This window comes from Chamaea fasciata, unplaced genomic scaffold (genome assembly GCF_029207755.1).
Source record: "Chamaea fasciata isolate MVZ Bird 193981 ecotype frontalis unplaced genomic scaffold, bChaFas1.0.hap1 SCAF_27, whole genome shotgun sequence".
Taxonomy (NCBI): Eukaryota; Metazoa; Chordata; class Aves; order Passeriformes; family Sylviidae; genus Chamaea; species Chamaea fasciata.
In genome coordinates, this window is record NW_027094112.1 from 1,970,098 (window position 1) to 1,996,774 (window position 26,677).

At 52.8% G+C, this 26,677-nt stretch overlaps 2 protein-coding genes and 3 pseudogenes across 2 annotated transcripts; all 5 read left to right on the forward strand.

Annotated features, from left to right (window-relative positions):
• The first annotated feature begins 621 nt into the window (after window positions 1-621).
• Window positions 622-930, forward strand: LOC136301638 (feather keratin Cos2-2-like). The gene has a single exon (XM_066204763.1). The coding sequence runs from the start codon at window positions 622-624 to the stop codon at window positions 928-930; it is 309 nt and encodes a 102-aa protein (XP_066060860.1).
• Window positions 931-5,731: 4,801 nt separating this feature from the next.
• Window positions 5,732-6,040, forward strand: LOC136301640 (feather keratin Cos2-2-like). Its single transcript, XM_066204764.1, has one exon. The coding sequence runs from the start codon at window positions 5,732-5,734 to the stop codon at window positions 6,038-6,040; it is 309 nt and encodes a 102-aa protein (XP_066060861.1).
• Window positions 6,041-17,106: 11,066 nt separating this feature from the next.
• On the forward strand, window positions 17,107-17,882 carry LOC136301829 (feather keratin Cos2-2-like; annotated as a pseudogene).
• A 3,178-nt stretch (window positions 17,883-21,060) lies between these two features.
• LOC136301826 (feather keratin Cos2-2-like) lies at window positions 21,061-21,836 on the forward strand (annotated as a pseudogene).
• Window positions 21,837-25,014: 3,178 nt separating this feature from the next.
• Window positions 25,015-25,790, forward strand: LOC136301825 (feather keratin Cos2-2-like; annotated as a pseudogene).
• Window positions 25,791-26,677: the final 887 nt, after the last annotated feature.

Below are 26,677 nucleotides of genomic sequence, written 5' to 3' on the forward strand. Positions count from 1 at the left end.
TGATGTCTTTATATCCTGGAAATTCTTGGGCCTCTCACCCTGGCCCCAGAAGAATTCTTCAGATAGGAATGCACACGGCAGTAACCAGGAAATGGAGACCGCAGTGCAGGAAACCTGGACACAGCCCCTGCCATTAGCTGGGATGGTGCACATTTGACACGAGCTGGTCACAAAATTATGACTTCCACTAAGGTGCCTCTGGGCCTGAGGCAGGGCAGGACTGCTATAAAAGGCAGCCCAAGTCTCTGCTCCCTCATCCACTTTCTCAACTCCTTCTCCTCAGGAATCAGGTGAGTGGGAAGCCTCATCTCCTGCTACTCCTGCTGCTGCTTCAAGACCAGCTCTTTTCTGCCTGCAGTTCTCAGCTGAGAGGGGCTGTCGTAGCACAGGGCTGGAAGCGGCTTGTGCTGGGAGAGGGCAGGGGAGAGAAGGTCTTGTGCAGACAGAGAAAGAGCGGCTGGGACTTGGCTGAGGTGTCTCCTGGGCTTTGAGCTGGGCAGTGCAGTGTGGGCTAGGAGGTGCCTTGGCTGCAGGGTGTTTGGGTGCAGTGCTGCTTCTCATGTGTCCTCACTTTCTGCTTCTCCCTGCCCTCTGTGCCAGGTGCACCTGTGACCGCGAGCCATGTCCTGCTGCAAGCCCTGTGACCCTTGCTGCCAGCCCTGCGGCCCCTGCCCGCTGGCCAGCAGCTGCAATGAGTGCTGTGTCAGGCAGTGCCAGAGCTCCCACGTCGTCATTGAGCCGCCTGCTGTGCTGGTGACCCTGCCCGGCCCCGTCCTCAGCTCCTTCCCACAGAACACTGCCGTGGGATCCTCCACCTCTGCTGCTGTTGGCAACATCCTCAGCTGTGGCGGAGTGCCCATCAGCTCTGGGGGCTTTGACATCTCCTGCATCACCAACTGCTATGGCAGCAGATGTTGTCCCCCCTGCTAAATGTGCTGGCAACATCCTCGGGCAAGAACCTTTACAACCTAAAAGGCGGAGCAGCACTGAAGATAGATCTTAAGGACAATGGATATGTGCCCTCTCTGTACTCTTCCTTTCTTACAATCTCTTCCTATTTCCTCCTTTCCTGTCAGCATCACCAAATGCCAGCCTAGTGGGACCTGTTTGCCTCCCTCCATCTCCCTGCAGGCCAGGCAAATGGACACCCCCACTGCACCCCAGTGCCTGCTCCTGGTGTCCCCTTTCAGCTTCCTCCTTTTCTTCCTTATACTCAATAAACTCGTTTTGCATCCAAACGTGGCCCACTGCTCTCTCCTTCCTTGTGTGGGAACTCTTGCAGTCAGCTCAGGGCAAAAGCTGGAGGAAGCCAAGGGTGCACACTCCGTGCTGGATTGTACTTTGTGCTTTTGCTATGGAGGATTACAAATACAGCCCTGGCTTCCTCCAAATAGAGAGCATCAGGAGGAGATGATGGAAAAACCTCACCCGAGAGGGAATGGGAAACAGCAGTGCCTGGGGATAGTCCACAACCTCCTTTCTTCCAACACGTGCCTCACATTAGCCTTCTGCTCAGCTTCCAGCCAGACAGGAAGGGCTGAGGGGCTTCAGAGGATCAACTAAGCACGAGGACACAACCAAAGCCATCCTCCCACTGTGTTGGAGGCTGCCACTCTTTCCCATTCTGGGTGTTGGAGAAGAGAAACTCTCCCATCTTCCAGCCTCCACCTCCCCGACACGGTCAAAGAATTTTCTCCACGTGTCTCACTGTCTTTGATGGCATCACTTCCCATAGCTCCTGGCTCAGGACAAAGGCCAGTGTGGCCACAGGACTGCCCCATCCTCACAGAACCACCAGAACACTGCAACCTCCAAGCTTCTCCATGAGGGAGGAACAAGGAGCCTGGGAAACAGCTGAGTGCCCCAAGGCTGCCTGGAGGTGGCATCAAAGGGATGGCCTGTCTTTGGGATTGTCCTGGGGAGATGGGAGTGCCATGGCCCTCTCCAGCTTCCTGCACAGAAGCAGCTGGGGGCCGAGTGTGTGTGAGTGGCTGGCACTGCTGGACAGGGAAGTCCCTGTGGGGCTTGCAGTGGCTGGGCTGAGAGGTCAGCTCAGGCCCAGCTGTGGACACACACACAGGGGCACTGACACATTGCCAGCCTGCCCAGCTGTGCCCAGACACGACCCCAGACACACAGAGCCCAGCACACGTGCACAGACACACGGGCACGGGGCTTGCCCACAAGTGCCCTGCCCTGAGCACGGCCAGCCCCGTGTAGGCCAGCGGCTCTCAGGGGGGTGTTGCCACCAGTGCACGAGCACAGGGATGTGCAGACACTGGCACACACAATGGGGCACAGCCACATTGCCCTGCACATTATTGTGGGGGAGCACATGGGGCAGAGGCCACAGGAAGAGGAGTGACTGAGGGCATGCTGGGGAGCTCAAAGGCAGAGCAGGTTCAGGCCACTCCAAGGAGGACAGGAGCTCAGGCAGCAATGCTGCAGGAGTCTCATAGACAGTGAAGGCTGAGGAGGAAGAAGGCAAAGAGGATTTACTTTGAGGGGTAGGCATATAGGAGAGCCATTGGATGATGAGCCAAAGACTGGATGGCTGGGAGAAGATGAGGCCCTTCCTGTCAGCAGAAGCATAAAATATCGAAAAGAATGCCTCAGGCTGGAATCACCTACCTCAATGGGATCCCATCTGAACTTAGCTCATGACTCTTACCCTCTCTGACACATCCTTGCCCCCAGGTAACAAGGAATCTCGCATACCAGCACACAGAAGAAGTGTCTGTGAGGGAATGGGAATGATGTAGGCCAGGAAATGCAAAGTCATAGTAGAGGGAAAAACCAAGTCATGCCACGCCATTCCCAGAGATGTTTCCGTTCATTTGGGATCATGCAGGAATATCGTCACTTATGCGGAATGGACGCTGGGCCCTGAGGCACTGTGGGGCCAGGATAAAAGGCAGTCTAACTGCTGGCTCTCTCAACCACTCCTGTCACCTCCACCTCCTTGGGAACCAGGTGAGTTGCAAGCCCCTTTCTCCTCCACGCCCTCTAAGACAGCACTGAACTTTCCAGGCCTTGTTCCTGCGCCTTGTCCTTCTGGGAGTGTTCTGCAGTGGTGGTGGTGTGGGCAGAGGGGAGACCGTGTGTTCTGGCCGGAGGCTGGGGCTGGGCTGAGGTGCTGATTTCCATCCAGATTAGACAGGAGCAGGGCTGGGCCTGGCTGAGCTCAGAAGGACCGTGCTGGGCTCAGGCAAGGATCCCCAGTTTGGGTCTGCACAGCCTGGAGCTGCGCAGGCAGCAGGGGCCTTGTCTGGCTGGGGGTTTCCTTGCGGGCTGAGTCTCAGGTGTGCATGTGCTCTGCTTCCTCCCTGCCCTCTGTGCCAGGTGCAGCTCCAAGATCCAGCCATGTCCTGCCCGGAGAAGTGCCAGCAGTGCCGGCCCTGTGACCCTTGCTGCCAGCCCTGCGGCCCCTGCCCGCTGGCCAGCAGCTGCAATGAGTGCTGTGTCAGGCAGTGCCAGAGCTCCCACGTCGTCATTGAGCCGCCTGCTGTGCTGGTGACCCTGCCCGGCCCCGTCCTCAGCTCCTTCCCACAGAACACTGCCGTGGGATCCTCCACCTCTGCTGCTGTGGGCAGCATCCTCAGCTGTGAGGGAGTGCCCATCAGCTCTGGGGGCTTTGACATCTCCTGCATCACCAGCTGCTACGGTGGCAGCAGATGTTGTCGTCCTTGCGAGAGATGCTGAGGCCAACATCCTTGGGCAAGGACCTCCAAGACCTCAGAACATGGTGCTGGTGTGAAGATGGATCTTTAAGACATTGGACTTAGAACTTTGGACTGTTGTTGCCGTTTCCCCCTGCTCTCTTCTTCTCTTCCCTTCCTTTCCTGTCACCACCACTCAGTGGCAGCCTGGTGAGACCCGCTGGCCTCCCTCCTTGGACAGGCCAGGACTTCAAACATCACTGGTAAATCTCAGTAGCTGCTCTTGGTGCTCCCTGTGAGCCTCCTCCATTTCTTCTTTTGTCTCAATAAAGTTGCTTTTGCATTCAAAAAGAGGCCTGTGATTTCTCCTTCTTTCTATAAGAACACTTCCAGATTGCTCATAGGAAAAGGGTGGAGACAGCACAGCACTGAAATCCCTGCAGTGCAATTTTCCTTGTTCCCTTTCCCCTGGAGCTGAACAGAGATGCCTCTCTATGTAAGGGTGGTGAGGCTTTGTAAGAAATTGCCCCGAATGGTTTTGGATGCCACAGCTCTGTAAATGTGGAAGACCAGGTTGGCCAGAGCTTTCAGCAAGCCGGCTGAGTGGGTGGCATCAGTGCCCGTCTGTTGAGGGCAGGAGGAGTGGAAAGAAATGGCCTTGAAGTTGCCTTCCAGCCCAACCCACTCCTATTGAAATCTGCTTTCACACGGGCATCAGCGGTGTGACAAATGTGCTCCGTGTTGGGCAGGGCTGAGTCCCCTTCGGTCACAGTTGGGGCTGACTCAATCAGACGAGGCGGGAGCCACTCTACTCTTCTCACAGAGCCCATTCCTGCAGCCTTATTTACAAAGTTGGCCTTTGTGAGCAACCAGGACACGTGAGGAAGGCCTGCTTCCTGGGAAGTGGCCAGCCCTTGCTTCCCGAGGGAAGTTGGCCATCAGTTATTTTCTTTCCCACTGTATGTGTGCATGCATAACCTTTTGTTCTTGATTTAACAAAGTGCCTTTTTTTAAGTTTCAAGATGTTCTCTGTTTGATTTGATCTTGTTTTCCCACCAGAGAGGGGATAGATATGGCAGCTTGCTGGGTACCATCCATCCAGCCAAGGACCACTGAGCACAGCTGGTAATCCAGCCCAGGGCAAGAGCAGGAAGGAGCTGGAGAAGCGGGCATGGACTCTTGACCAAAGGGAGATGTATTAGAGGGAAAGCAAGAGCACAAGGAATACCTTATATCTCCAAGCCATTCCCAAAATGGGCTGGGAACACAGGCTGCACGTGAAAACACATGGGATGTCACAGAGAGATGAGGGAGAGATGGGCAGGTGTACAGGAAGGATGAGAGTGATGCCCTGACTACTTGGCCACAAACAAACCCACAGGAATGACAGAGGATCATGTCATGTGCCTGCATGGAATGCCACCAGACCATGATCCGAGCCTTCTGCCTGCTCTGATGTCTTTATATCCTGGAAATTCTTGGGCCTCTCACCCTGGCCCCAGAAGAATTCTTCAGATAGGAATGCACATGGCAGTAACCAGGAAATGGAGACCGCAGTGCAGGAAACCTGGACACAGCCCCTGCCATTAGCTGGGATGGTGCACATTTGACACAAGCTGGTCACAAAATTATGACTTCCACTAAGGTGCCTCTGGGCCTGAGGCAGGGCAGGACTGCTATAAAAGGCAGCCCAAGTCTGTGCTCCCTCATCCACTTCTCCCACCTCCTTCTCAGGAATCAGGTGAGTGGGAAGCCTCGTCTCCTGCTACTCCTGCTGCTGCTTCAAGACCAGCTCTTTTTTGCCTGGAGGTCTCAGCTGAGAGGGGCTGTCGTAGCACAGGGCTGGAAGCGGCTTGTGCTGGGAGAGGGCAGGGGAGAGAAGGTCTTGTGCAGACAGAGAAAGAGCGGCTGGGACTTGGCTGAGGTGTCTCCTGGGCTTTGAGCTGGGCAGTGCAGTGTGGGCCAGGAGGTGCCTTGGCTGCAGGGTGTTTGGGTGCAGTGCTGTTTCCCATGTGTCCTCACTTTCTGCTTCTCCCTGCCCTCTGTGCCAGGTGCACCTGTGACCGCGAGCCATGTCCTGCTGCAAGCCCTGTGACCCTTGCTGCCAGCCCTGCGGCCCCTGCCCGCTGGCCAGCAGCTGCAATGAGTGCTGTGTCAGGCAGTGCCAGAGCTCCCACGTCGTCATTGAGCCGCCTGCTGTGCTGGTGACCCTGCCCGGCCCCGTCCTCAGCTCCTTCCCACAGAACACTGCCGTGGGATCCTCCACCTCTGCTGCTGTTGGCAACATCCTCAGCTGTGGCGGAGTGCCCATCAGCTCTGGGGGCTTTGACATCTCCTGCATCACCAACTGCTATGGCAGCAGATGTTGTCCCCCCTGCTAAATGTGCTGGCAACATCCTCGGGCAAGAACCTCCACAACCTCAAAATGTGGAGCAGCGCTGAAGGTGGATCTTTAGGACAATAGATATGTGCCCTTGCTGTACTCTTCCTTTCTTACAATCTCTTCCTATTTCCTCCTTTCCTGTCAGCATCACCAAATGCCAGCCTAGTGGGACCTGTTTTACTCCCTCCATCTCCCTGCAGGCCAGGCAAATGGACACCCCCACTGCACCCCAGTGCCTGCTCCTGGTGTCCGCTTTGAGCCTCCTCCTTTTCTTCCTTAGACTCAATAAACTCGTTTTGCATCCAAACATGGCCCACTGCTTTCTCCTTCCTTGTGTGGGAACTCTTGCAGTCAGCTCAGGGCAAAAGCTGGAGGAAGCCAAGGATGCACACTCCGTGCTGGATAGTACTTTGTGCTTTTGCTATTGAGGATTACAAATACAGCCCTGGCTTCCTCCAAATAGAGAGCATCAGGAGGAGATGATGGAAAAACCTAACCTGAGAGGGAATGGGAAACAGCAGTGCCTGGGGATAGTCCACAACCTCCTTTCTTCCAACACATGCCTCACATTAGCCTTCTGCTCAGCTTCCAGCCAGACAGGAAGGGCTGAGGGGCTTCAGAGGATCAACTAAGCACGAGGACACAACCAAAGCCATCCTCCCACTGTGTTGGAGGCTGCAGCTCTTTCCCATTCTGGGTGTTGGAGAGGAGAAACTCTCCCATCTTCCAGCCTCCACCTCCCTGACACGGTCAAAGAATTTTCTCCACGTGTCTCACTCTCTTTGATAGCATCACTTCCCATAGCTCCTGGCTCAGGACAAAGGCCAGTGTGGCCACAGGACTGCCCCATCCTCACAGAGTCACCAGAACACTGCAGCCTCCAAGCTTCTCCATGAGGGAGGAGCAAGGAGCCTGGGAAACAGCTGAGTGCCCCAAGGCTGCCTGGAGGTGGCATCAAAGGGATGGCCTGTCTTTGGGATTGTCCTGGGGAGATGGGAGTGCCATGGCCCTCTCCAGCTTCCTGCACAGAAGCAGCTGGGGGCCGAGTGTGTGTGAGTGGCTGGCACTGCTGGACAGGGAAGTCCCTGTGGGGCTTGCAGTGGCTGGGCTGAGAGGTCAGCTCAGGCCCAGCTGTGGACACACACACAGGGGCACTGACACATTGCCAGCCTGCCCAGCTGTGCCCAGACACGACCCCAGACACACAGAGCCCAGCACACGTGCACAGACACACGGGCACGGGGCTTGCCCACAAGTGCCCTGCCCTGAGCACGGCCAGCCCCGTGTAGGCCAGCGGCTCTCAGGGGGGTGTTGCCACCAGTGCACGAGCACAGGGATGTGCAGACACTGGCACACACAATGGGGCACAGCCACATTGCCCTGCACATTATTGTGGGGGAGCACATGGGGCAGAGGCCACAGGAAGAGGAGTGACTGAGGGCATGCTGGGGAGCTCAAAGGCAGAGCAGGTTCAGGCCACTCCAAGGAGGACAGTAGCTCAGCCAGCAATGCTGCAGGAGTCTCATAGACAGTGAAGGCTGAGGAGGAAGAAGGCAAAGAGGATTTACTTTGAGGGGTAGGCATATAGGAGAGCCATTGGATGATGAGCCAAAGACTGGATGGCTGGGAGAAGATGAGGCCCTTCCTGTCAGCAGAAGCATAAAATATCGAAAAGAATGCCTCAGGCTGGAATCACCTACCTCAATGGGATCCCATCTGAACTTAGCTCATGACTCTTACCCTCTCTGACACATCCTTGCCCCCAGGTAACAAGGAATCTCGCATACCAGCACACAGAAGAAGTGTCTGTGAGGGAATGGGAATGATGTAGGCCAGGAAATGCAAAGTCATAGTAGAGGGAAAAACCAAGTCATGCCACGCCATTCCCAGAGATGTTTCCGTTCATTTGGGATCATGCAGGAATATCGTCACTTATGCGGAATGGACGCTGGGCCCTGAGGCACTGTGGGGCCAGGATAAAAGGCAGTCTAACTGCTGGCTCTCTCAACCACTCCTGTCACCTCCACCTCCTTGGGAACCAGGTGAGTTGCAAGCCCCTTTCTCCTCCACGCCCTCTAAGACAGCACTGAACTTTCCAGGCCTTGTTCCTGCGCCTTGTCCTTCTGGGAGTGTTCTGCAGTGGTGGTGGTGTGGGCAGAGGGGAGACCGTGTGTTCTGGCCGGAGGCTGGGGCTGGGCTGAGGTGCTGATTTCCATCCAGATTAGACAGGAGCAGGGCTGGGCCTGGCTGAGCTCAGAAGGACCGTGCTGGGCTCAGGCAAGGATCCCCAGTTTGGGTCTGCACAGCCTGGAGCTGCGCAGGCAGCAGGGGCCTTGTCTGGCTGGGGGTTTCCTTGCGGGCTGAGTCTCAGGTGTGCATGTGCTCTGCTTCCTCCCTGCCCTCTGTGCCAGGTGCAGCTCCAAGATCCAGCCATGTCCTGCCCGGAGAAGTGCCAGCAGTGCCGGCCCTGTGACCCTTGCTGCCAGCCCTGCGGCCCCTGCCCGCTGGCCAGCAGCTGCAATGAGTGCTGTGTCAGGCAGTGCCAGAGCTCCCACGTCGTCATTGAGCCGCCTGCTGTGCTGGTGACCCTGCCCGGCCCCGTCCTCAGCTCCTTCCCACAGAACACTGCCGTGGGATCCTCCACCTCTGCTGCTGTGGGCAGCATCCTCAGCTGTGAGGGAGTGCCCATCAGCTCTGGGGGCTTTGACATCTCCTGCATCACCAGCTGCTACGGTGGCAGCAGATGTTGTCGTCCTTGCGAGAGATGCTGAGGCCAACATCCTTGGGCAAGGACCTCCAAGACCTCAGAACATGGTGCTGGTGTGAAGATGGATCTTTAAGACATTGGACTTAGAACTTTGGACTGTTGTTGCCGTTTCCCCCTGCTCTCTTCTTCTCTTCCCTTCCTTTCCTGTCACCACCACTCAGTGGCAGCCTGGTGAGACCCGCTGGCCTCCCTCCTTGGACAGGCCAGGACTTCAAACATCACTGGTAAATCTCAGTAGCTGCTCTTGGTGCTCCCTGTGAGCCTCCTCCATTTCTTCTTTTGTCTCAATAAAGTTGCTTTTGCATTCAAAAAGAGGCCTGTGATTTCTCCTTCTTTCTATAAGAACACTTCCAGATTGCTCATAGGAAAAGGGTGGAGACAGCACAGCACTGAAATCCCTGCAGTGCAATTTTCCTTGTTCCCTTTCCCCTGGAGCTGAACAGAGATGCCTCTCTATGTAAGGGTGGTGAGGCTTTGTAAGAAATTGCCCCGAATGGTTTTGGATGCCACAGCTCTGTAAATGTGGAAGACCAGGTTGGCCAGAGCTTTCAGCAAGCCGGCTGAGTGGGTGGCATCAGTGCCCGTCTGTTGAGGGCAGGAGGAGTGGAAAGAAATGGCCTTGAAGTTGCCTTCCAGCCCAACCCACTCCTATTGAAATCTGCTTTCACACGGGCATCAGCGGTGTGACAAATGTGCTCCGTGTTGGGCAGGGCTGAGTCCCCTTCGGTCACAGTTGGGGCTGACTCAATCAGACGAGGCGGGAGCCACTCTACTCTTCTCACAGAGCCCATTCCTGCAGCCTTATTTACAAAGTTGGCCTTTGTGAGCAACCAGGACACGTGAGGAAGGCCTGCTTCCTGGGAAGTGGCCAGCCCTTGCTTCCCGAGGGAAGTTGGCCATCAGTTATTTTCTTTCCCACTGTATGTGTGCATGCATAACCTTTTGTTCTTGATTTAACAAAGTGCCTTTTTTTAAGTTTCAAGATGTTCTCTGTTTGATTTGATCTTGTTTTCCCACCAGAGAGGGGATAGATATGGCAGCTTGCTGGGTACCATCCATCCAGCCAAGGACCACTGAGCACAGCTGGTAATCCAGCCCAGGGCAAGAGCAGGAAGGAGCTGGAGAAGCGGGCATGGACTCTTGACCAAAGGGAGATGTATTAGAGGGAAAGCAAGAGCACAAGGAATACCTTATATCTCCAAGCCATTCCCAAAATGGGCTGGGAACACAGGCTGCACGTGAAAACACATGGGATGTCACAGAGAGATGAGGGAGAGATGGGCAGGTGTACAGGAAGGATGAGAGTGATGCCCTGACTACTTGGCCACAAACAAACCCACAGGAATGACAGAGGATCATGTCATGTGCCTGCATGGAATGCCACCAGACCATGATCCGAGCCTTCTGCCTGCTCTGATGTCTTTATATCCTGGAAATTCTTGGGCCTCTCACCCTGGCCCCAGAAGAATTCTTCAGATAGGAATGCACATGGCAGTAACCAGGAAATGGAGACCGCAGTGCAGGAAACCTGGACACAGCCCCTGCCATTAGCTGGGATGGTGCACATTTGACACAAGCTGGTCACAAAATTATGACTTCCACTAAGGTGCCTCTGGGCCTGAGGCAGGGCAGGACTGCTATAAAAGGCAGCCCAAGTCTGTGCTCCCTCATCCACTTCTCCCACCTCCTTCTCAGGAATCAGGTGAGTGGGAAGCCTCGTCTCCTGCTACTCCTGCTGCTGCTTCAAGACCAGCTCTTTTTTGCCTGGAGGTCTCAGCTGAGAGGGGCTGTCGTAGCACAGGGCTGGAAGCGGCTTGTGCTGGGAGAGGGCAGGGGAGAGAAGGTCTTGTGCAGACAGAGAAAGAGCGGCTGGGACTTGGCTGAGGTGTCTCCTGGGCTTTGAGCTGGGCAGTGCAGTGTGGGCTAGGAGGTGCCTTGGCTGCAGGGTGTTTGGGTGCAGTGCTGTTTCCCATGTGTCCTCACTTTCTGCTTCTCCCTGCCCTCTGTGCCAGGTGCACCTGTGACCGCGAGCCATGTCCTGCTGCAAGCCCTGTGACCCTTGCTGCCAGCCCTGCGGCCCCTGCCCGCTGGCCAGCAGCTGCAATGAGTGCTGTGTCAGGCAGTGCCAGAGCTCCCACGTCGTCATTGAGCCGCCTGCTGTGCTGGTGACCCTGCCCGGCCCCGTCCTCAGTTCCTTCCCACAGAACACTGCCGTGGGATCCTCCACCTCTGCTGCTGTTGGCAACATCCTCAGCTGTGGCGGAGTGCCCATCAGCTCTGGGGGCTTTGACATCTCCTGCATCACCAACTGCTATGGCAGCAGATGTTGTCCCCCCTGCTAAATGTGCTGGCAACATCCTCAGGCAAGAACCTTTACAACCTAAAAAGGCGGAGCAGCACTGAAGATGGATCTTTAGGACAATGGATATGTGCCCTCTCTGTACTCTTCCTTTCTTACAATCTCTTCCGATCTCCTCCTTTCCTGTCAGCATCACCAAATGCCAGCCTAGTGGGACCTGTTTGCCTCCCTCCATCTCCCTGCAGGCCAGGCAAATGGACACTCCCACTGCACTCCAGCGGCTCCTCCTTTTCTTCCTTAGACTCAATAAACTCGTTTTGCATCCAAACATGGCCCTCTGCATTCTCTTTTCTTGTGTCGGACATTTTCCATTTAGTTCAGGGCAAAATCTGGACGAAACCAAGGGTGGGCAATTCGGGTTGGACATTTGTCTCTTTTCTGTTGGATCTCACAAACACATTCGTGCTTCCCCAAAATAGTGTGCATCTGGAGGCGAAGATGGCAAAATCTCACCTGAGAGAGAATGGGAAACAGCAGTGCCTGGGGATAGTCCCGAACCTCCTCTCTTCCAACACATGCCTCACATTAGCCTTCTTCTCAGCTTCCAGCCAGGCAGGCAGGGCTGAGGGGCTTCAGAGGATGAACTAAGCATGAGGACACAACCAAAGCCATCCTCCCACTGTTTTGGATGCTTCTGGGTGTTGGAGCGGAGCAACTCTCCCATCTTCTGGCCTCCAACTCCCAGACATGGTCAAACATTTTTGTCCACATGCCTCATTTTCTTTGACAGCATCATTTTGCCATACCTCCTAGTTCTGGACAAAGGTCGGTGTGGCCACAGGACTGCCTCATCCACACAGAGCCACCAGAACACAGTAAATCTCCGACAGAGTGCTCTGGGGTGGCATCACCTGCCATTCTTTGGATCCATTGTGCACTTTGTTCATATCTCCTGCCCACAATGACACATTCCTCTCCCCTGGAGACATGGAATATCACATACCCGTTCTCTGAAAATGTGCTCATGAGGGAATAGTTATGATGTAGGCCTGGAAATGCAAAGTCATTTTAGAGGGAAAAACCAAGTCATGCCACACCTTTCCCAGAGATGTTTCCGTTCATTTGGAATCATGCAAGAATATCGTCACTTATGCGGAATGGACGCTGGGCCCTGAGGCACTGTGGGGCCAGGATAAAAGGCAGCCTAACTGCTGGCTCTCTCAACCACTCCTGTCACCTCCACCTCCTTGGGAACCAGGTGAGTTGCAAGTCCCTTTCTCCTCCACGCCCTCTAAGACAGCACTGAACTTTCCAGGCCTTGTTCCTGCGCCTTGTCCTTCTGGGAGTGTTCTGCAATGGTGGTGGTGTGGGCAGAGGGGAGACCGTGTGTTCTGGCAGAGGCTGGGGCTGGGCTGAGGTGCTGATTTCCATCCAGATTAGACAGGAGCAGGGCTGGGCCTGGCTGAGCTCAGAAGGACCGTGCTGGGCTCAGGCAAGGATCCCCAGTTTGGGTCTGCACAGCCTGGAGCTGCGCAGGCAGCAGGGGCCTTGTCTGGCTGGGGGTTTTCTTGTGGGCTGAGTCTCAGGTGTGCATGTGCTCTGCTTCCTCCCTGCCCTCTGTGCCAGGTGCAGCTCCAAGATCCAGCCATGTCCTGCCCAGAGAAGTGCCAGCAGTGCCGGCCCTGTGACCCTTGCTGCCAGCCCTGCGGCCCCTGCCCGCTGGCCAGCAGCTGCAATGAGTGCTGTGTCAGGCAGTGCCAGAGCTCCCACGTCGTCATTGAGCCGCCTGCTGTGCTGGTGACCCTGCCCGGCCCCGTCCTCAGCTCCTTCCCACAGAACACTGCCGTGGGATCCTCCACCTCTGCTGCTGTGGGCAGCATCCTCAGCTGTGAGGGAGTGCCCATCAGCTCTGGGGGCTTTGACATCTCCTGCATCACCAGCTGCTATGGTGGCAGCCCGTGACGCCCCCCTTATGAAAGACTGCAGTGATTGACCAGACAAGCAGCCCAGAAGTTGATTCCAGTCTCCAATGAAGAGATTGTGCCTGTGGCTTTCAGTTGGGCTAAGGATGTGCTTGTCCTGCTTCCATGCATGTAAGCTTTTTCGAAGGGGCCTGCATTGATACTCTGAAAACATGGTCTGTGTCTCTTATTCCTTTCCTTTGATTTCTCTTTTCTCACCTTTCCTTTTTGTATTTTATGCCTCTTTCATCCTTGATGCTTATTTAGACCACCCTGGAGCAGACTTCTGTCACTTCTGCCTCTGTTGGGCATTGACCTTTGGCTTCCAATGCTGCATTTTTCACTCTAGTCTCCTCACCAAAATTGATTTTTCTCTTTAGACTCATTAAAAGCTACTTCTTTCCAGTTTCTGGCTGTGTTTGTGTCTTGGGGTGGTTTTATGATTAGTCTATCCTGTTATCATCTCTTTCTTGTCCAAAAAATGCTTGCTTTATGTCTAAGGTGGGTCTATGGGGAAGGGGGAGCCTTGGGGTCTTCTGTTGCTTTTTCTGAGGCTCACTCTGCAAGTGTCTGGAGTGCTGAGTGGTCTGACTTCTTTGCTTGGCTAGCTTGGGTTTTTGTTAGTTTAGGAAAGAAGGTTTTTTCCCTTCCCTTGCCTTAGAAAAGCTGCTTCAGGAATCCTTCAGCAGCTTTTTTAAAGTGAAGTTGCACAATTTCTTTTTGGTCTGAGATCAGGGAGGATGACCAGCAGGACAAGACTTGGCCAGGACTGGTGGGAAAGGCGAGGGGCCACTCTGTTTCTGCCCCGGACCCTGGAGAAAGCCAAGCTGGAGGGACAACGCCCACCTAGACCACCTGCTTCATCTGCTGCGAAGAGGGGACCAAAACCAGAGATTCACCAGGTTCCCATCTATTTGCCCAAGAAGCTGTGTGAAACTTTGAGATTTTTTCCCCCTGAGACAGAAGCCAGAGGCTATTTTTTCTTCCCACCCTGTGGAAGGCTGTTTTGGTTTTTTTTCTTTCCCTGGCATTTTGGGTTTTTGTTCTGTTGGGGGGGGGGGAAGGATGGGGGGAAGGGGGGAAGGTCTGACAGTTCCATATCTAACATTTATTTACGTTTTTGTAGCAATGTACAGCTGGTTTACAGCTGGACATAATGAGTCTTATCATAACAGACCCGATTTGGCTTACTTGCCTTGTTCTAGAAGTCCCTAGGGGAGCAAAGACCTCAGCCAACCCCATCCAAGCCCTGGATGCAGACACATCACTGGCCAGAGATCTGGGCAGTGCAGAGATTCCTAGTCAATAGGCTTTCCAAGCCAGGGAAATTCAAACTCACTATAAAAGGGAGCTTGGAACAATAAATCGAGGCTGTTGCTCAGAACTCAAGAAGTTTTGGTGTCGTGTGTCTGTTTCCAACCCATGACACTCACCTTACACCTTTTCCCTTGTTGTGTGGGCACTCTGTCAATAAATGGTTGGGTTTTTTTCACTTTAATTCACTAGTCTTCATTTCTTATTGGTGGAAAGCGGTTGGAACTTTTTTTTCTTTAGAGTAAACACTCATTCCAGAGTGTTTTTCTCCTAAACTTGTCTCTAAACTGGGACAGTGTGGTCCTTTCCTGTCTGGATCCACACTAAACATGTCCTGTGAGAAAGGGGAAACCCTTGGTGGTAGTGGATCCTTTTATTATTTTGGGGGGGATTAGGACCTCTAGGAGGCACTGGGAGCTTCAGCAGCTCCCCAAGCACACAAGGAATTCCTTCTTGCTGTGGATTGACCTGTGTTGGAGAAAAGTTCTCAGACAGAAAATGGCCATGAAGGAGAAATCACCTTGGCTTGAACCTAGAGCATCTGCCTCACTTTCCCCCTATGTCCCAGACAAGGGGGCATGGAAGGCCAAGGATACCTTGGGCAGGTGCCCTGCTCCACTGGCACAGCCATGTAGTGCCCTGTGCAGCCCCAGCCATTCACTGCACACATCTGCAGGGCTGAGGTGTCCTGCAGATAGCACATCCCCAACTCCCGTCAGACAGAGCACTTCTGGGACAGGAGAGCCTGGAGCTCATGGGGAGCAGCCCTAATGCTTGAACCTCAGAAATTAGGGACTACAAGAAAGTTAAGACAGTCTGAAAGACCTGTCTGGGAAACACAGAGAGTGGATGGGCTGGAAAGTACTGGTAATGGAGGATGAATGGTTTCGGGAAAAAAAGTGTGTGGAGGGGTGTTGAGACAACTGAGGAAGCCGCTGCTTCTTCTTTGTCATCTATTCTGATGTGAGATGTTTTCTAACAGAGTCAGAGGGAAACAAAGAAAGCAGACCATCAGCACAGCAGCTCACTTTTACAGCTTTTCCCTGACATTTGCTTTAAAGGTCTACTTGTTCAATTGTGGCTATGGCAGGTGGTTGTTGTGCTGAGCTCTGCCTGTGCCTGTAAACATGCCACTAGCTCCCATGCCCAGGCACGAAAGCCAAATGACAGCATTGCCCACTGCCCTCTGAGGGGAAGAGTGGGAGAAAGAGATTTGCTCCTGCTGGCACACAGGAATCAGAAAAAACCCATGTAAATGAAAACCACTAAAGACAGATCTATTAGCCATAATTGTTACAAAACAACAGAGACCTTAACTAGCGTTCAGATGCACCCAGTTGATATCTCACTCTCCATCTTTTATGGGTCATGGGAAAGTAACTTGAAAAAGGTTGTGAATTAAGGTAAAGACAGTGGGATTACTCACCATTACCATCAGAGGAAAAACCAGGCTTGACTTGGAGAATATTCATCGTATTGTGAGAAACAGAAAAAAAAAAAAAAAGGCACTAAAATGCCTTCATTCTATCCCCACCTTTTTCACTCTTTTCCTCTCATACATTCCTGATTCTTCTGTTTCCCCCACCCTTAAGCAGCACAGTGGGATGCAGAATGGGGGGTTGCAGTCAGTATGCCACAGTTTCTTTCTGTGCAATACTGCTGGACCTGCATAAGAAAATACAGCAGGAATTTATCAGTTTGTCCTAAGTCACATTTTCCTGCTCCCAAGACACAATTGCTAGGCCCTGAGACTCAGGGGTTTTTTGGGGGGGTATAGAAAACCTGGGCTAGAAAACCCAAGGAGTTTGACTCAAAGCTGTTGACTCCTCAAGAGAAACTCTCCTACATCTCACAGCAATACGTGAACATGGTGCCTTCAGTTCAATACACACATGTAGGAAAGTCTCAACCCTTCCCTCAGCACCAGGTTGCTGAGCTGTAGAAGTGCATCTTGCATTGGCCCTGACATGAGGAGGCTGTGCCCCAGCCTGGTCAGCAGCAACCCTGTACCAGAAGGGATTGATTCAGGGATGACAGCCTGCAGAGGCCAGCAGGATTTATTGGCCTTCCTTTGTGAACATAAAGCAAGAAACGAAGGGTGCAGGAGGCTGTGTTTCAGTTCTCTGGACACTTCTCGGCAATGCTGAAAGCTGCACCATTCAGATGGAAACTGGCTCCTTCTACAAGCGCAACTGGCAACATTTTGGGGCTCAAGGAGACACTAGATGAGAGTCCCTTGGCCCTGACCTGCACATGCAGTCAGGAAGAAGGTTCCTGAGCTCAGACTGACACACACATGCTTATGCGTATTTGTGTGGAGCCAAACAAAAACTTATGCACTCATATAAGGCCAAGACACATCACCAACTGGGAACTCAGTTGTGGAGGTCAATCATGTCCGCTCACATAGGATGCCTTGGGCACGTGGAAGTGAAGCACAAGAGTAGCGCCCATTTCCTGAACTCTTGGACAAAAATAAACCCACAGGAATGGCACAGATGAACATCAGCTGTCTAAATGGGATGCCACTGGCCCTTGATCAGAGACTTCAGCCTGTGTTGACATCTTTCTTCCTTGGAAATCATTGAACCTCTCAAACCAGCACGTACAGAAGGAGACCTTCATATAGGAAAGCATGCGGAATTAGCCAGGAAATGAAAAGGCAGAAGTGCAGGAAACCAGGACACACCCCACATCGTTAGCTGGGATGATGCACATTTGACATGAGCTGGTCACAAAATTATGACTTCCACTAAGGTGCCTCTGGGCCTGAGGCAGTGCAGGACTGCTATAAAAGGCAGCCCAAGTCTGTGCTACCTCATCCACTTCTCTCACCTTTGCCTCCTCAGGAATCAGGTGAGTGGGAAGCCTCTTCTCCTTCTCCTCCTGATCCTGCTGCTTCAAGACCAGCGCTTTCCTGGCTGGAGGTCTCAGCTGAGAGGGGCTGTCGTGGCACAGCGCTGGAAGCGGCTTGTGCTGGGAGAGGGCAGGGGAGAGAAGGTCTTGTGCAGACAGAGGAAAAGAGGCTGGGACTTGGCTGAGGTGTCTCCTGGGCTTTGAGCTGGGCAGTGCAATGTGGGCCGGGAGTTGTCATGGTGCCAGGGTGTTTGGGTGCAGTGCTGCTTCCCATGTGTCCTCATTTTCTGCTTCTCCCTGCCCTCTGTGCCAGGTGCACCTGTGACCACGAGCCATGTCCTGCTGCAAGCCCTGTGACCCTTGCTGCCAGCCCTGCGGCCCCTGCCCGCTGGCCAGCAGCTGCAATGAGTGCTGTGTCAGGCAGTGCCAGAGCTCCCACGTCGTCATTGAGCCGCCTGCTGTGCTGGTGACCCTGCCGGGCCCCGTCCTCAGCTCCTTCCCACAGAACACTGCCGTGGGATCCTCCACCTCTGCTGCTGTTGGCAACATCCTCAGCTGTGGCGGAGTGCCCATCAGCTCTGGGGGCTTTGACATCTCCTGCATCACCAACTGCTACGGTGGCAGCAGATGTCGTCCCTGCTAAAGACGCTAAGGCCAACATCTTTGGGCAAGAATCTCCAAGACCTCAGAACATGGCTCTGGACAGGAGATAGAGCTTCAGGATGTTGTATTTAGAGCTTTGGACCATCGCTTCCGTCTTCTACTCTCCTCTCCTTTTCTGTCCCTCTCTCCCCAGGCCAGTCCAGTGTGGACCTGTCTCCCTTCCTTCCACTGCAGGGCAGTCCAAAGAACACCACATGGCAGCCCCATCTTAGTGGCTGCTCCTGGTGCTCTCTGTGAGCCATCTCCTTTGCTTCCTTGAACCTATTAAAGTTGTGCTGCATTCAAGCCTTGGCGTCTGAGTCGTCTGTTCTGTGGCAACTCCTCCAGTCTGCTCAGGGAAAAGATGGAGAAAGCAATATGTGGGGCACACTGCACTGGATTTTCCTTTGTGCCCTTTTCCCTTGGAGCTGATGAAAAACATCCCTGGCTACTTGGCAGCCAAAGGCCATCATGGAGGCTTTTGCTCCAAAGGAGTGGGAATGGGAAACAACACCACCTGGGGACAGCCCACAACCTCATCTTTTCCTAGCCTTCCTTCATTTCCTGCCCTAGGGTGTGTGGCCTGCACACCTGGACACAAGGAGATGTGATCCAAACCTCACACAGTCCCTCAGCACTTGGCAGGGCCCAGCTGCTGCCCAGACACACAGGGCTGAGGTGAGTCACACATTAGGATTGGTAACACACTCAGTCTCTGCAGTGGAGTCTCCATCCCTGTAAACTCAACAGCTTCAAAATGTTCAAAGGTTTTGTTCCAGGTGTCCATCTTCCCTGTGCAAATGACTTGTGGCTTCACTGCTAATGCCACCATGTAGGAATGTTTTCAGCTGTACTTGGAAATTTCTGGTTAGTCCTTGGCCTTCAGCCCCGGGCAATGCTCCAAATATCATTCCCTGGGTATCCATGTTCTCCTGGGTGCAGAAAATCAACTGCCGAAGGCATTGCTGGGCTCCAAAGATCCGCTCAGGTTCACAGCATTCTGTGACTCATGTGACCTTCCATACATGCTCTTCCTGACTTGATGTCTGGGTAGAGACACCAGCTCTGTCCATGTAACAGAGGGCTGCTGGCACGCCTTGCTCTGTCCCAAAACCAAGGCTTCTCCTGCTCCTTGCGAGAGCTGTTGCCCAAGCACCGGTCTCAGTTGCCAGAACCAAACCATCTCCAATTCGACTTCGCTGTGTGTGTGACCCTCATGGGGGGCCCCCTCCACATGGCCCCCTTATGGGACCCACATTATAAAAGAGCCAATAAACTACGAGGGAGTGCCCAAAGGAGGCCATGAGGATGGGGAAGGGTCTGGAGGGGCCATATGAGGAGTGGCTGAGGTCACCTGGCCCATTCGGCCATAAGAAAATGAGACTGAGGTCAGACCTCACTATGATCTTTGACATCCTTCTGAGGGCCAGGAGAGGGGCAAGAACCAAACTCTTCACTCTCATGACCAGTGACAAGACTTGAGGAAATGGCTGGAACTGAGTTGAGGGAGGTTTAGTGCCGAGATTTTGGCACATCTTCATCGAAGACTAAAAGCTGGGTAATTGTAAAAGAAGTCCTTTATTGCATTGTAACATCAGTCCCGTGAAGGCAAAGTTATCAGAGGCCGTAGCAGCATGCAGAAGCCTGGTAACATAAAGTCTCTAAAGTCCCAAGCAGAAGTGGCAGCCACAGGAGCAGCAGAGGCCTCAGTAGTCTGTGTCCCATGAGCGTCCTATCAGTAGCAGTCCGTGCTGTAGCAACAGCGGCATCAGTGTTTGTGAGTCCTCTGTGTGTGTGTTCTCAGAGCGGTACGTTTTTATTCTATTTATGGCCAATTACATATAGACACAAATTTTCTACATCCTTGCTGAGCCAATCCTAAGTTTTGATTGATGTGCAAAGACAAACACTAAGTCAAGCACAAATTCTACGCATATAAGTTTGTATCTTCTATCCAAGGATGCATAGCAAGTTCACATTATTTTTATTACAACCAGAATTTAACTAACTTTGCAAAAGGCAATAGCACTGAACTATAAACTAGGAACTAAGTCTCTTTCTTACGTACTAATACAAGCTCTAATTTTTAAGGCACTTAAAAATCCTCTATTGGTTTAAAGCCAGACTTGTATGTCTACTTCCTGTCTCTGTTGATTGATGTATTTTAGATTTTCTGAAGGTTCCAATTCAGTTCTCACATCTCTGGGCATTCCTGGGCCTGGATGGATTTGGCCCGGGGGGATTCATACTCCCACAGTTTAGGTTGGGTACCAGGAAAAGTCTTCACCCAGAGGGTATTTGGTGATTGAGCACTGGAACAGGCTCCCCAGGGAAGTGGTCTCTGCACCAAACCTGACAGAGCTCAAGAAGTCTTTGGACAACACTCTCAGGTACCTGGTGGGAGTCTTGGGGTGTCCTGTGCAGGGCCGGGAGCTGGACTTGATGCTCCTGATGGGTCACTTCCAACTCAGCATCTTCTGTGATTCTAGGACTCCGTGATTGTGCTGAGAAAGTCTCGGTCCTCTTGGCAGATTCCATTTAATGACTAAAATACTGTGATGAGGTCCTCCACAAGCCTCCAGATCTCCAGGGAGAAACGACTGCATTCCTTCAATCTTTCTCTTGGCGGTTAGCTGTTTGGGGATTTTTTTTTATCTCTGGGGGAATTTTGTTCCCATTTGGTGCCAGGGAGATAATGAATGCACAGTGATCAAGCCAATGCAATTTTTCTCTGAGCACTGTTAGAGTAGCAACAAGCTCCAACCCTGCCAGCAGATGCAGATCTGCGTGCAACAGGGAGTGACCATCATGGAGAGATGGGAAAAGCAAGAGAAAATGATGTGTCATGATGTCCCCTCACGTGGCAGTCCATGGGCATGTGGGCAAGAAGCATGAGACTGATGCCCATTTCCTGACAACCTGGACAAAGAGAAACCCACAGAAATTACACAGGTGAACACATTTGTCCACAGAGGATGCTGCCAGACGACGTTCTGAACATTCTAAATGCACCCAGCATTGTTTTTGCCCAGGAAATCCTTGAATCTCTCATCCCAGCACTTAGAGAAATGACCCTTCATGTAGGAAAGCATGCAGAATTAGCCAGGAAATGAAAAGGCAGAAGTGCAGGAAACCAGGACACAGCCTCTACCATTAGCTGGGATGGTTCACACTGTGACATGAGCTGGTCACAAAATTATGACTTCCACTAAGGTGCCTCTGGGCCTGAGGCAGTGCAGGACTGCTATAAAAGGCAGCCCAAGTCTGTGCTCCCTCATCCACTTCTCTCACCTTTGCCTCCTCAGGAATCAGGTGAGTGGGAAGCCTCTTCTCCTTCTCCTCCTGATCCTGCTGCTTCAAGACCAGCTCTTTCCTGGCTGGAGGTCTCAGCTGAGAGGGGCTGTCGTAGCACAGGGCTGGAAGCGGCTTGTGCTGGGAGAGGGCAGGGGAGAGAAGGTCTTGTGCAGACAGAGGAAAAGAGGCTGGGACGTGGCTGAGGTGTCTCCTGGGCTTTGAGCTGGGCAGTGCAATGTGGGCCGGGAGTTGTCATGGTGCCAGGGTGTTTGGGTGCAGTGCTGCTTCTCATGTGTCCTCACTTTCTGCTTCTCCCTGCCCTCTGTGCCAGGTGCACCTGTGACCGCGAGCCATGTCCTGCTGCAAGCCCTGTGACCCTTGCTGCCAGCCCTGTGGCCCCTGCCCGCTGGCCAGCAGCTGCAATGAGTGCTGTGTCAGGCAGTGCCAGAGCTCCCACGTCGTCATTGAGCCGCCTGCTGTGCTGGTGACCCTGCCCGGCCCCGTCCTCAGCTCCTTCCCACAGAACACTGCCGTGGGATCCTCCACCTCTGCTGCTGTTGGCAACATCCTCAGCTGTGGCGGAGTGCCCATCAGCTCTGGGGGCTTTGACATCTCCTGCATCACCAACTGCTACGGTGGCAGCAGATGTCGTCCCTGCTAAAGACGCTAAGGCCAACATCTTTGGGCAAGAATCTCCAAGACCTCAGAACATGGCTCTGGACAGGAGATAGAGCTTCAGGATGTTGTATTTAGAGCTTTGGACCATCGCTTCCGTCTTCTACTCTCCTCTCCTTTTCTGTCCCTCTCTCCCCAGGCCAGTCCAGTGTGGACCTGTCTCCCTTCCTTCCACTGCAGGGCAGTCCAAAGAACACCACATGGCAGCCCCATCTTAGTGGCTGCTCCTGGTGCTCTCTGTGAGCCATCTCCTTTGCTTCCTTGAACCTATTAAAGTTGTGCTGCATTCAAGCCTTGGCGTCTGAGTCGTCTGTTCTGTGGCAACTCCTCCAGTCTGCTCAGGGAAAAGATGGAGAAAGCAATATGTGGGGCACACTGCACTGGATTTTCCTTTGTGCCCTTTTCCCTTGGAGCTGATGAAAAACATCCCTGGCTACTTGGCAGCCAAATGCCATCATGGAGGCTTTTGCTCCAAAGGAGTGGGAATGGGAAACAACAACACCTGGGGACAGCCCACAACCTCATCTTTTCCTAGCCTTCCTTCATTTCATGCCCTAGGGTGTGTGGCCTGCACACCTGGACACAAGGAGATGTGATCCAAACCTCACACAGTCCCTCAGTACTTGGCAGGGCCCAGCTGCTGCCCAGACACACAGGGCTGAGGTGAGTCACACATTAGGATTGGTAACACACTCAGTCTCTGCAGTGGAGTCTCCGTCCCTGTAAACTCAACAGCTTCAAAATGTTCAAAGGTTTTGTTCCAGGTGTCCATCTTCCCTGTGCAAATGACTTGTGGCTTCACTGCTAATGCCACCATGTAGGAATGTTTTCAGCTGTACTTGAAAATTTCTGGTTAGTCCTTGGCCTTCAGCCCCGGGCAATGCTCCAAATATCATTCCCTGGGTATCCATGTTCTCCTGGGTGCAGAAAATCAACTGCCGAAGGCATTGCTGGGCTCCAAAGATCCGCTCAGGTTCACAGCATTCTGTGACTCATGTGACCTTCCATACATGCTCTTCCTGACTTGATGTCTGGGTAGAGACACCAGCTTTGTCCATGTAACAGAGGGCTGCTGGCACGCCTTGCTCTGTCCCAAAACCAAGGCTTCTCCTGCTCCTTGTGAGAGCTGTTGCCCAAGCACCGGTCTCAGTTGCCAGAACCAAACCATCTCCAATTCGACTTCGCTGTGTGTGTGACCCTCATGGGGGGCCCCCTCCACATGGCCCCCTTATGGGACCCACATTATAAAAGAGCCAATAAACTACGAGGGAGTGCCCAAAGGAGGCCATGAGGATGGGGAAGGGTCTGGAGGGGCCATATGAGGAGTGGCTGAGGTCACCTGGCCCATTCGGCCATAAGAAAATGAGACTGAGGTCAGACCTCACTATGATCTTTGACATCCTTCTGAGGGCCAGGAGAGGGGCAAGAACCAAACTCTTCACTCTCATGACCAGTGACAAGACTTGAGGAAATGGCTGGAACTGAGTTGAGGGAGGTTTAGTGCCGAGATTTTGGCACATCTTCATCGAAGACTAAAAGCTGGGTAATTGTAAAAGAAGTCCTTTATTGCATTGTAACATCAGTCCCGTGAAGGCAAAGTTATCAGAGGCCGTAGCAGCATGCAGAAGCCTGGTAACATAAAGTCTCTAAAGTCCCAAGCAGAAGTGGCAGCCACAGGAGCAGCAGAGGCCTCAGTAGTCTGTGTCCCATGAGCGTCCTATCAGTAGCAGTCCGTGCTGTAGCAACAGCGGCATCAGTGTTTGTGAGTCCTCTGTGTGTGTGTTCTCAGAGCGGTACGTTTTTATTCTATTTATGGCCAATTACATATAGACACAAATTTTCTACATCCTTGCTGAGCCAATCCTAAGTTTTGATTGATGTGCAAAGACAAACACTAAGTCAAGCACAAATTCTACGCATATAAGTTTGTATCTTCTATCCAAGGATGCATAGCAAGTTCACATTATTTTTATTACAACCAGAATTTAACTAACTTTGCAAAAGGCAATAGCACTGAACTATAAACTAGGAACTAAGTCTCTTTCTTACGTACTAATACAAGCTCTAATTTTTAAGGCACTTAAAAATCCTCTATTGGTTTAAAGCCAGACTTGTATGTCTACTTCCTGTCTCTGTTGATTGATGTATTTTAGATTTTCTGAAGGTTCCAATTCAGTTCTCACATCTCTGGGCATTCCTGGGCCTGGATGGATTTGGCCCGGGGGGATTCATACTCCCACAGTTTAGGTTGGGTACCAGGAAAAGTCTTCACCCAGAGGGTATTTGGTGATTGAGCACTGGAACAGGCTCCCCAGGGAAGTGGTCTCTGCACCAAACCTGACAGAGCTCAAGAAGTCTTTGGACAACACTCTCAGGTACCTGGTGGGAGTCTTGGGGTGTCCTGTGCAGGGCCGGGAGCTGGACTTGATGCTCCTGATGGGTCACTTCCAACTCAGCATCTTCTGTGATTCTAGGACTCCGTGATTGTGCTGAGAAAGTCTCGGTCCTCTTGGCAGATTCCATTTAATGACTAAAATACTGTGATGAGGTCCTCCACAAGCCTCCAGATCTCCAGGGAGAAACGACTGCATTCCTTCAATCTTTCTCTTGGCGGTTAGCTGTTTGGGGATTTTTTTTTATCTCTGGGGGAATTTTGTTCCCATTTGGTGCCAGGGAGATAATGAATGCACAGTGATCAAGCCAATGCAATTTTTCTCTGAGCACTGTTAGAGTAGCAACAAGCTCCAACCCTGCCAGCAGATGCAGATCTGCGTGCAACAGGGAGTGACCATCATGGAGAGATGGGAAAAGCAAGAGAAAATGATGTGTCATGATGTCCCCTCACGTGGCAGTCCATGGGCATGTGGGCAAGAAGCATGAGACTGATGCCCATTTCCTGACAACCTGGACAAAGAGAAACCCACAGAAATTACACAGGTGAACACATTTGTCCACAGAGGATGCTGCCAGACGACGTTCTGAACATTCTAAATGCACCCAGCATTGTTTTTGCCCAGGAAATCCTTGAATCTCTCATCCCAGCACTTAGAGAAATGACCCTTCATGTAGGAAAGCATGCAGAATTAGCCAGGAAATGAAAAGGCAGAAGTGCAGGAAACCAGGACACAGCCTCTACCATTAGCTGGGATGGTTCACACTGTGACATGAGCTGGTCACAAAATTATGACTTCCACTAAGGTGCCTCTGGGCCTGAGGCAGTGCAGGACTGCTATAAAAGGCAGCCCAAGTCTGTGCTCCCTCATCCACTTCTCTCACCTTTGCCTCCTCAGGAATCAGGTGAGTGGGAAGCCTCTTCTCCTTCTCCTCCTGATCCTGCTGCTTCAAGACCAGCTCTTTCCTGGCTGGAGGTCTCAGCTGAGAGGGGCTGTCGTAGCACAGGGCTGGAAGCGGCTTGTGCTGGGAGAGGGCAGGGGAGAGAAGGTCTTGTGCAGACAGAGGAAAAGAGGCTGGGACGTGGCTGAGGTGTCTCCTGGGCTTTGAGCTGGGCAGTGCAATGTGGGCCGGGAGTTGTCATGGTGCCAGGGTGTTTGGGTGCAGTGCTGCTTCTCATGTGTCCTCACTTTCTGCTTCTCCCTGCCCTCTGTGCCAGGTGCACCTGTGACCGCGAGCCATGTCCTGCTGCAAGCCCTGTGACCCTTGCTGCCAGCCCTGTGGCCCCTGCCCGCTGGCCAGCAGCTGCAATGAGTGCTGTGTCAGGCAGTGCCAGAGCTCCCACGTCGTCATTGAGCCGCCTGCTGTGCTGGTGACCCTGCCCGGCCCCGTCCTCAGCTCCTTCCCACAGAACACTGCCGTGGGATCCTCCACCTCTGCTGCTGTTGGCAACATCCTCAGCTGTGGCGGAGTGCCCATCAGCTCTGGGGGCTTTGACATCTCCTGCATCACCAACTGCTACGGTGGCAGCAGATGTCGTCCCTGCTAAAGACGCTAAGGCCAACATCTTTGGGCAAGAATCTCCAAGACCTCAGAACATGGCTCTGGACAGGAGATAGAGCTTCAGGATGTTGTATTTAGAGCTTTGGACCATCGCTTCCGTCTTCTACTCTCCTCTCCTTTTCTGTCCCTCTCTCCCCAGGCCAGTCCAGTGTGGACCTGTCTCCCTTCCTTCCACTGCAGGGCAGTCCAAAGAACACCACATGGCAGCCCCATCTTAGTGGCTGCTCCTGGTGCTCTCTGTGAGCCATCTCCTTTGCTTCCTTGAACCTATTAAAGTTGTGCTGCATTCAAGCCTTGGCGTCTGAGTCGTCTGTTCTGTGGCAACTCCTCCAGTCTGCTCAGGGAAAAGATGGAGAAAGCAATATGTGGGGCACACTGCACTGGATTTTCCTTTGTGCCCTTTTCCCTTGGAGCTGATGAAAAACATCCCTGGCTACTTGGCAGCCAAATGCCATCATGGAGGCTTTTGCTCCAAAGGAGTGGGAATGGGAAACAACAACACCTGGGGACAGCCCACAACCTCATCTTTTCCTAGCCTTCCTTCATTTCATGCCCTAGGGTGTGTGGCCTGCACACCTGGACACAAGGAGATGTGATCCAAACCTCACACAGTCCCTCAGTACTTGGCAGGGCCCAGCTGCTGCCCAGACACACAGGGCTGAGGTGAGTCACACATTAGGATTGGTAACACACTCAGTCTCTGCAGTGGAGTCTCCGTCCCTGTAAACTCAACAGCTTCAAAATGTTCAAAGGTTTTGTTCCAGGTGTCCATCTTCCCTGTGCAAATGACTTGTGGCTTCACTGCTAATGCCACCATGTAGGAATGTTTTCAGCTGTACTTGAAAATTTCTGGTTAGTCCTTGGCCTTCAGCC